Raw genomic sequence first — 9,232 nt, forward strand, 5'->3', positions numbered from 1 at the left:
ATTCCACCAACAAAGGGCAGCAGGGGCAGGAACATACATTCCTGCATAAATAATGCTCCCCCACTGCCGGAGGCGCTTTTTACGCACCGGCCAGGAATGGCCCGCCGTTTCGCTGAGCCGTCCCAAAAACATGTGCCCGAGCGCGCGCGCGCGCGCCGTCACACGCGGCGCCGTAGATTTGACCGTGACATCACGCGCAACAACAGCACAGCAGGCGGATGGCGGAAGCGTCGTCATGTCATTGCCGCCCATTATCAAGAGCATCATTATCGTTATCATCGCGGTTACAGCTAGCGAAGCATAATTTGATGTGCCGGCCAGGGGTAATTTGCTTAATTTATTACCGGCCAGTCGATTGGTGGAACGGGGCGAAGTAAAGTAAAGGCAAAGTTTACGTAAACAAAGAAAAGCGGTTGTTTTTCCGCGCTTGGTCCAGATTAGCTCAGCATAAAATGAACATTAAGTTACAATTTAAATTCAATGAAGTATCGAAAAAAACACAAAATCCCGTTAAACTGCTTTTTTCAAACGATACCGTCCGTAGGTAAGGACCGTTTGCTAATTAAATATATGTATATATTTTTGAAATTGGAATAACAGAACAGAACTACACTTCCTAACGCCCTCTCTAACTGGCACTGGGCCTGACTGTAAAGCTACGAACACGGGGTTTTGAAATGCGAAACTTCTACGACGGCCTTACTGACTGACTACGCTCCGGTGCCGGTCGGATCGAACGTTTTGTTGACGAAGAAGTTGTTGCTAATGATGTGCTGATAGGACGCCTTGAGCGTGATCAGACAGTAGTCGTTCTGCGTGTTCCGGTAGCTCACGCCGTAGTCGTTCTGCATCAGGTCCTCGAGCAGGCTGATTTCGGCGCCGAGCTGCGGCAGGTCCGCCTTGATGATGAGCCATATGATCAGCTCGAGCAGGTTGTCGGCCGCCACATCCATCCGCACTTCTGGGGAAGGAAAGCAAACATGGTACGTGACACGCAAAGCAACGCGATTGAAGGACGAACGGTGGAAGGCACTTACCCTGCTCCTTGCACGCCTGGTCGACCAGCGTAAACGCGTCGTTGATATGCTTGATCATCTCGCTCGGGCAACACTTCTCCCGGAAGCGGTTCAAACTTTCGATTGCTTGCTGATACTTTTCGTGCTTGATAATAGGTACTAGATTGCTGCAAGATTGCAAGTAAGGTAGTGAATGGCTGCTGGATGTTTTGTCATTTTAACAGAAAACTCCTACCGATTGATGTCGAGCAGCTGAATCAAATTTTCATCAGTCTTTTTCATGCATATTAATATCCGCTGGCGGTAGATTTCATCGTTCTTGCTGCACTTGCTCGCGTACAGCACGAACAGGGCCGAGTATATACCCTGTGTCATGAGTATTGGGTACAGCAGGCTTTGGTAGGACACGAGCTCGCTGCAAAAACAAATGCAATTACAAACGATCGTTAATCATTGCCTGCTCTCACCAGCACTTCCTCCCCCAGTGTAACTCCCTACTCTTCAATCATGATGGAATCCTTCGGCAGGGCGGGAAACATAACCGTCAGCACCAGCGTGTAGATCCGGCTCACGATCGAGATCCACTCGTTCATGGCCGGCTCGCACAGGATCGAGTGCGGCGTGTACTTCCAGCAGCTGTACGTGGAGTAGAAACAGTTCGACAGCTTCTCGAACAGCCCGTGCAGCGGATGGTAAGCGCACTGGAACGCATCGGTGAGGTAGTTGCGCAGCAGCTCCAGCCCGTCCCGATCCACCGCCGCAATGCAAAAGTTGGGAATGAAGTCGAGATCACGAAACGGGGACGAGTTGCGCGCGCGTCCACCGTACCCCGAGGGGTTGAGCATAAACTCATCCTCCTCGCCACGGGACGCGACGGACGAGAAGCTTTGCACCGATATGGCGTCCGGTGCGATCGGGGGCGACGGTCCGCCCGGCGAGGCGCCCTGCGCCCCATTATGTAGCGAGAGCCGCGAATCGGAAAGGCTCGAGCGTAACGAAACGGTCGATGCGTGTTGCAGCTGATAGCCGGCCTGGCAGATCAGGGCCGCAGCACGATCGTCCAGCTCGCCCGACGAGGCGACGGCAAAGCTGTTCGCCTTCAACTGCTCTTTTCGTTTCGCGCGGCTCACAAAGATGGCGACCCGGTTCCACACCTTCTTGATGTCCATGCGGCGAATCGCGACGATGTCGCTCGTCCCGAACAGCGTCTCGTGAAAGCAGGCAAAGATCGAGGACCACTTCCGTTCCGCGTTGATTTTAAGATCCAGCCTGAGATGAACAACAAAAATCGCATTAAATCACTGCAAAATGCTACACCGCACCACTACACTTACATCGGCACCTTGTTGAAGGTCTGATCCATCGCCATCGTCGCGCTGCTAATCTTCACGCCGGACCACGTGCCGCCGAAAATGCCCGTCATCGTGTGGCCCGCCATCTTCGTGTTCGAGTCGTCCAGCTCGAACTGGTCCGCCTCGATCTCGCGCTCGGGATAGTAAAACATGCCCTTCCCGAACGGACCCTCGATCGTCAGCTCGCCCCTGTAGTAGATGCCGCTCGGGAAGATGGCCAGCCCGCCCGCCGAATGGGTCAGCGTGTCGTTGGCGAAAAAGCCCGCATAGTACGTGCCGTTCGTCGTGACCAGTATGCCGTTGCCGTGCTTCTTGTCGCCCATAAACATGCCAATGTACTTGACACCGTTCAGGCTGTCCTCCATCACGCCAAAGCCCTCCTTTTGATCGTTCACAAAGTCCCCGTTGTACTGGTAGGCGCTGGTCGTGAGCGTCCCGAACCCGTTGTACTTGTCCGCCTTGAAGTAGCCCTGGTAGCGGAAGTAGTGCGTGGAGCGATTGCTTGTCGTTTTGAGCCGCCCGTACCCGTCGTATTTGCCGTTCACGAATTCACCTGACAAAAAAAAAGAAGATTTTATTCGTACGAAAGACACCGAGCAGCTGGGGGGTGCACGATTGCGTGCACTTACCTTCATAAATGGTCGAGATTCCGAACACGGTACGGTTCATGCACCCGTAGCCCGTAATGCTGCCGTGATAGAACTCCCCACTGTACGACCGATCGGCACTGGCCAGCGTGCCGATGCCATCCATCTGCCCGATCATCCACATGCCCTCGTACCGTGCGCCGGCGAGCCGCTCGTACCGATCGCTGTACGTGTACTTCGCGCACCGATAGAGCGGCTGCTTGTCGTGCGACTGTTTGTCCAGGCACTGCAGCACCTGCGCCTTCAGCACGCCCAGCCAGCGCATCTTGTCGGCCACGTTGAGCGTGTGGCAGCGGAGCGTCTCCTCCGGCGTCACGATCGTGATCATGAACCGGTGCTTCTCCTTGTACCGGCTGCGGTGCAATTCGCTCACCTCCGTCGTGATCCAGACCAGGTTGAGCGGGTACTGCACTACCTGCACGCCGGACAGATAGCAAAACACGTCGCTAAACAGCACGAAACGCGGTGAGGAGGAGAATATGTTCACGTCCAGCAGCTTGAGCGGAACGTCGCTCGAGTCGAGAATGATGCGCCGCTGAGGCTCGCGCAACGGCAACCACTTGGCGTTCTCTTCCCGCTGCCAGAAGTCTTTGGTTTGCTTCGTCACGTTGCCCGTCTTTTCGCTCACCTCCTCGTTCAGGAACCGCAGCCATTCGGATTTGATCGAAAGGAGGGCCGCTTCCGTCGCTTCGTCGAGCGTTTTCTCCGCATCGTTTGTGATCAGCAGCTCCGCCAGATCGATCTGCACCTGCACGTTGTCGAGGTAAATTTGCAAAATCTCCCGATCCGTGCCCGTCATTAGGCTGAGACACTCGTTATCGCAAAAGCACTGCAGGAGCCGTTGGTACAGCAGATAGATCTCGTCGTGCAGGACGATCGACACCAGCCGGCTCGTGTCCTGACTGACCAGGAATGTGCGGAAGGACTGCATTCTGAGCAGCAGCAGATAAAACAGTGTAGTGCACAGCCGGTAGTAATACTTTGCCGAAACGGTCGCATCCCCCTGCACTACCGTGCCGCGGGTTTTCGTACCGTTTTTTGCGTTTATCTCTTTAACGTGCTTTAAAAGCGCTTGCAGTGTCGCCTGCTCTTTGCTGTACAGCTTCAGCACATCCTGCCGGACGGGCAGATGGTTGACCAGCAGCAAACTGTCGCTCGCCAGCAGGAACGGAATGTGTTCGCCGGGTTCGCGGCCTCGGTGCAGCTCCGGACCCGCCACTTTGTAGCTGAGCCACGCCTCCTCGGAGGAAGCTTTAATATCGTACAGCTTGAGATCGTTCGTTAGCACGTAGGTTTGAAAGTTGCCACTGCACACGTCCAGCACGTGCTTGAAGCGGTTGCACACGGTCGGCGTGCTGGTGTTGCCCGCATTGCCCAGCTTCCAGCTGATGGCTTGGTTTTTGTTCATGTCGCCCCAGAAGAACAGCTGACCGTCGATGGTAAGGGCGGAGGAGTAGTCACAACCGGAGGCAATTTTCGCCACGTTGTTTACGTTCAGCTGATGAATCTTATCGCGCCTTATGTGATCGCCGGTACCCAGTTGTCCTACAAAGAGATGGAGAGACAAGTAAGTTAGTAAACAATCATGGAAATTATTTATAAGTTTATTTAAATTTAAATGATATATTTTGAATGAATCCCACGACCGCTCCACGTTCATGATGCACTTCGGATTAGTGTTGGGTTTCATGAATCTTTCGTTCAGATTCATAGATATGAATCTTCAGTGATAAGTGAATGAATCCTTTAGCAAAACACACTATCTGGCTGCGTGGTTGTGTGGTACCTGCCAAGGTGTCTCGAAAGGCTGTATAGGCTGACATGACCACGTAAGTTGTTACGCCAATAAGAAGAATAATAAAAAGCTCCAGCTCTATGAATGTTTAGAGCAGTGGTTTTCAACCTTTTTGCAGCTTTTCCTCCCACGTATGGTGCTGCATGTAGAATTTCAATCCCCCTCTCACAAGTAAATGAGCGGGGGGAATTTTGAGATTTATGAATCCTTCGAAACACTTTAATCTTTCGAAATACATGAACCATTGATATTCATGAATCATTCCAATCGAGATTCAGATTCATTGAATCATTCCCGATATTCATACCGATTCCGATGAATCTGAATCAGATTTACCCAACACCACTTCGTATCAACCGGATGAACCACAACAAAGTTCACGCTGCGTTCATTTCACTGTCGCTTGTGTTCAAAACAAACCAGCCGAACACGCACAATCGGATTTACGCGCACAAGGCAAGGGTGGAACTAAAAAAAGATTTTAAAGTGCAAACTGCATCGCCGCGTTCGTCAGAAAACGAACCAACCTTATAAACTCATTTATATTGCACATTTTTCTTCCATCTCTTCCGTGTGCGGTGCGCGCAAGAGTAGAACGCAATTGAAAGCAATCGGCACGCTGTCAACAGGCGCAGTGAAAACCCGGGAACCAGCCACACAAACCATCGTCTTTGACAAGGGGGGTGTTCCGTGTTTCGATTCACACACACACGCCACATTTGATAACTTTTTCTTCATGTTCGCACTGCAGCACCGTTTCGCACGTCTCTACCCTTCGTGTTTGAGGTAAGCGTCGGGGGGAATTTGGTTTTATCAGATAACACCCGTAGCAAAACGAACGCTACACATGGTTACGTAAGAAACTTTCCCCACCCGGTTTGCTGTACCTTGTACCCGCTTTTTTGCCAACCCTCTTTGCAGATTAGCCAAAATGAGTCAGGTCGGTGAAATGGGCAGCGGTGCCGGTAAGGGAGGTGGCGGCGGTGGCTCGATTCGCGAGGCCGGCGGATCGTTCGGCAAGATGGAAGCGGCCCACGAGGAGGAATACTTCTACAAGCAGCAGCGCGAACAGCTGGCCAAACTCAAAACGACCACCGATGGAGCAGCGGCAAGCTCCACCAAACCGGGCGGCCAGGAGCAGAAGTAGCGGGCGGCAATTGTGTCCCCAATAAGCGTTGTGCTACATTAGCGCAGACTCTCTTACCTTTGTTCACCTTGCCGAAGCTAGCGACACCCGTCTGGTGCAGCATGTGGCCGTAGATCGACAGCTCCTCCAGCGTGGCGGAGATTTCGTACGGCTCCCGGCGCCGGTACGGCTGAATGTTGAAATGCTCGAACAGGTTGCGCCAATCGCCGTACACGGCAAAGTTTTTCTCATCCAGTGCACTCTGATCGAACAATATATCCTTCTTGATGGAACTGTACACCTTGGTGCGTCTTTGCAGCGACACGATTGCGAAATCGATACCCGCCGCCAGCTGCTGCACGCAGTCCTGCCTCACCTCGTGCACCTCCGTCAGCTGGTCGCAGTTGAACACGGTTCCGAAATCGCCCTGCACGTACAGCCGGCCGTCGCTGGCGAGCAGCAGGATGCCGTTGTTATTGCAGCACACCCGCACGAACCCATCGCGATCGGGGAACAGGTGCGTCCACTCGTCTAGCGACCCGTTCCGGCTGCGATGCACCGTGCCGCTGTCCGCCTTGATGCAGAATATCCAATTGCCCTCGGTGTCGAAGTCGGTCACGTCCCGCTCGAGGCAGCGCAGCTCGACGGTTTTGTCCGTGGCGCGGTGCACCCCCTGCAGCAGCACCCCGTTCGCGTCGAGCAGGATGTGCGTTTCGCCAAGGACGCGCAGTTTGACGCCGCAGGCTGGCTCGTACCCTTCCGGGTGCACTATCGACAGCTTGCCTTCCTCGCTCAGGTCGCAGTAAATGGACACCAGCTCGGTGGCAGCCATTGTGTGTGTGTGTGTGTGTGTGTGTGTGTGGAGGGGGACGGGTTTTGTTTTGCTTTGCGGTGGGGCGGGTGCGGGTTCACTGTTTTTCCTCGGACTAGATGTGGAATCTCATGTTGACGAAATGGAAACGAAATGGCTACAGCGCCCTCAAAGATACATCGCTTCCGTATTCTTAAGGTTGATTCACTAAAAATAGATTTTTATCTTGCAGTTCTTTTGTACACGAGCTTTCATGGTGCTTTGTTATTGTTATGAAAGCAGGGCCATCGCAACCCACTGACAGCTGTTCCAAGTGACAGCTTGCGCAACGTTCGCACAGGGTAGTTCAATTATTATGAATCAAATATTTATTTGTTTTTACAACCAATGCAAGGTGGAATGTATAATGAGGTGTAGTTATAGCGCTTTTGGCGATCCCCCCCCTGGGTTCCGATTTTGACAGATGGTTTTCCGCTTGTATATGTATTGATGGATTGTTTACGTTTTGCAAGGTCAATATTTGGTGGAGATCAATTTGGGTGAATATTTTAGTTTATTAGAACACAGTCCGTGATTTAAAATGGAAATTTTCCTTCGAGAACTTGAAGCGTTCGCCAAAAGCGGAAAACTAACTGTCAGTTTTCTTCGTCGATTCTTCTTCCACCTAGCTGTCAAAACGGGCTTATAACTTGACCTGATATCTTTACGGTCCTTGAACCAATGACAATATTAAAGTTTTTTTAAATACACAAAAGATTATTTTCGTGAATAATCCACTTTTTACCATTATATCATGATAAATCGCTCATTTTTAAATTATAAATTGTAAAATCAAAATGTGTTTTCCCTGTATATTCTGCCAACCCTGCTCGAGCTGTCAAACTTGGAGACCTGATGTGACGGAGAAACAACAAAAGCTCGTGTTGTTTAATTTCGGTGCCGATTTTTCACTTGTTTCTGTGTGAAAATGTCCGTAAAACACACCACAGAGAAGGCATTGCAGATGCTAAGGACGCTACCACGCGTCACCATCGGAAATATACGGGACAACCCACAATCGAAGCAAAACGTAAGTTGATAAGACCGGGAGAACTCCGTCCCTCAACCGGTGCCTTTACATAACCATAACAAACTACATCACGGCCAACCTGCGCATGCTTTTGCTTGTAGGTAAAGCGCGGCCGCGGCCAACACGGCGGCGATAAGCATGGCGCCGGCAACAAGGGATCGGGCCAGCGCCAGAACTACATGCGGCTCGGGTACGAAACGGGCAACACACCGTTCTACATGCGCTTCAGCTACGAGCCGTACTACAAGGGGCACCATCTAAAGCGCGAGTACCCACCGGTCAGCCTGCACCAGCTGCAGAAGCTGATCGACACGGACCGGCTGGATCATCGGGCACCGATCGACCTGACGACGATCTGCAACACGGGCCTGTTCGAGGTACGGCCCGACCTGCTCCACCACGGCGTCCAGCTGACGGACGAAGGGGCGGACGATTTTAAGGCCAAAATCAACATCGAGGTGCAGCACGCGCCCGAATCGGTGATTGCGGCCATCGAGCGCAATGGGGGCGTGATCCGGACCGCCTACTACGATCCCCACAGCCTGTACGCGGTGGTCAATCCGAAGAAGTGGTTCGAGAAGGGTGTACCGATACCGCGTCGCATGCTGCCGCCGCAGGACGCGGTCGCGTACTACACCGACGCGCGCAACCGTGGCTATCTGGCGGATCCGGAGCAAATCAGCGAGCAGCGATTGGTGCTGGCGCAGAAGTATGGCTACACGCTGCCGAAGATTGAGGACGATCCGGACTACGCGATGCTGACGGAGAGCAAAGATCCGCGGCAGATTTTCTACGGCCTCAACCCCGGGTGGGTGATAAGCTTAAAGGATCGGGCAATCATACGGGAAAAGCAGTGAGGAAAGCCGGTCCTGGTAAGTTGTTGGCAGGAAGTTGTAGTTTAAAACCGTGGAATACACGCAGTGTTTCGTGGATAAGCAAATTGTAATTTCGTTTACGTGTGGAACTGCGTCCGAAAGAATGCTCCGGCAAGGTGCAAGGTGAATAGTTCATAATCCAACATGTGCTTTCGGTCATTCGTTTCCGTCTAAATTATATTTCACAAAAATCCGTTCCGTTACATTGGGGGTGTTCTATGTGCAATAAGGAGAATTATTGTATTTAATACTAAACATTATCTACTACAAGAAAATCAAGCCTTCGCCCGGTTTTTGCGCCACATTTTGTAACACCAGCGCCGGACGTGATTGATGTGATAACATTTTACAATAGATTTATTTAATGTCAAACGTAATGCTAAACGGCAACAAACGGCATTCCGCTGCCAGCTGCCCGTAAATCTAACGAAACAACGAACGTTAAACGAATTTCCCTCCCAAAACGTTAGATTTAAAACATTGCCCACCCCTTGTCGCGATTCCCTGCGCTCAGCATGCATTGCGCATTCCTTTGGCGGAG

General features: G+C 51.9%; 3 protein-coding genes across 3 annotated transcripts; 2 read left to right on the top strand and 1 right to left on the bottom strand.

Moving 5' to 3' along the window:
• Positions 1–516: 516 nt before the first annotated feature.
• On the bottom strand, positions 517–7,077 carry LOC1280724 (alsin homolog). Its single transcript, XM_061654744.1, has 7 exons — positions 6,015–7,077; positions 2,998–4,560; positions 2,351–2,921; positions 1,515–2,285; positions 1,252–1,431; positions 1,038–1,183; positions 517–961 (listed from the first exon to the last, which is right to left on the bottom strand). Exons 1-7 carry the CDS (start codon positions 6,766–6,768, stop codon positions 711–713), a joined length of 4,236 nt encoding a protein of 1,411 aa, XP_061510728.1. The 5' UTR covers positions 6,769–7,077; the 3' UTR covers positions 517–710.
• LOC3291459 (ATPase inhibitor A, mitochondrial) lies at positions 5,175–6,234 on the top strand. The gene is made up of 2 exons (XM_552293.3): positions 5,175–5,596; positions 5,732–6,234. Exons 1-2 carry the CDS (start codon positions 5,547–5,549, stop codon positions 5,955–5,957), a joined length of 276 nt encoding a protein of 91 aa, XP_552293.2. The 5' UTR covers positions 5,175–5,546; the 3' UTR covers positions 5,958–6,234.
• A 536-nt stretch (positions 7,078–7,613) lies between the features above and the next one.
• Positions 7,614–8,756, top strand: LOC1280723 (large ribosomal subunit protein uL15m). Its single transcript, XM_320585.5, has 2 exons — positions 7,614–7,816; positions 7,918–8,756. Exons 1-2 carry the CDS (start codon positions 7,715–7,717, stop codon positions 8,671–8,673), a joined length of 858 nt encoding a protein of 285 aa, XP_320585.1. The 5' UTR covers positions 7,614–7,714; the 3' UTR covers positions 8,674–8,756.
• Positions 8,757–9,232: the final 476 nt, after the last annotated feature.

Source organism: Anopheles gambiae, chromosome 3 (assembly GCF_943734735.2).
Source record: "Anopheles gambiae chromosome 3, idAnoGambNW_F1_1, whole genome shotgun sequence".
NCBI lineage: Eukaryota > Metazoa > Arthropoda > Insecta > Diptera > Culicidae > Anopheles > Anopheles gambiae.

What these genes read in the sequence shown, in the direction of transcription:
- LOC3291459 (XM_552293.3), top strand. Translation starts at nt 5,547, where the DNA reads ATGTTCGCACTGCAGCACCGTTTCGCACGTCTCTACCCTTCGTGTTTG. An exon ending in CTCTACCCTTCGTGTTTGAG is followed by an intron (nt 5,597 to 5,731) that starts GTAAGCGTCGGG and finishes CCCTCTTTGCAG; the next exon opens with ATTAGCCAAAATGAGTCAGG.
- LOC1280724 (XM_061654744.1), bottom strand. Translation starts at nt 6,768, where the DNA reads ATGGCTGCCACCGAGCTGGTGTCCATTTACTGCGACCTGAGCGAGGAA. An exon ending in ACCTTCAACAAGGTGCCGAT is followed by an intron (nt 2,286 to 2,350) that starts GTAAGTGTAGTG and finishes TGTTCATCTCAG; the next exon opens with GCTGGATCTTAAAATCAACG. An exon ending in CCAGGCGTGCAAGGAGCAGG is followed by an intron (nt 962 to 1,037) that starts GTAAGTGCCTTC and finishes TTCCTTCCCCAG; the next exon opens with AAGTGCGGATGGATGTGGCG.
- LOC1280723 (XM_320585.5), top strand. Translation starts at nt 7,715, where the DNA reads ATGTCCGTAAAACACACCACAGAGAAGGCATTGCAGATGCTAAGGACG. An exon ending in ACCCACAATCGAAGCAAAAC is followed by an intron (nt 7,817 to 7,917) that starts GTAAGTTGATAA and finishes TTTTGCTTGTAG; the next exon opens with GTAAAGCGCGGCCGCGGCCA.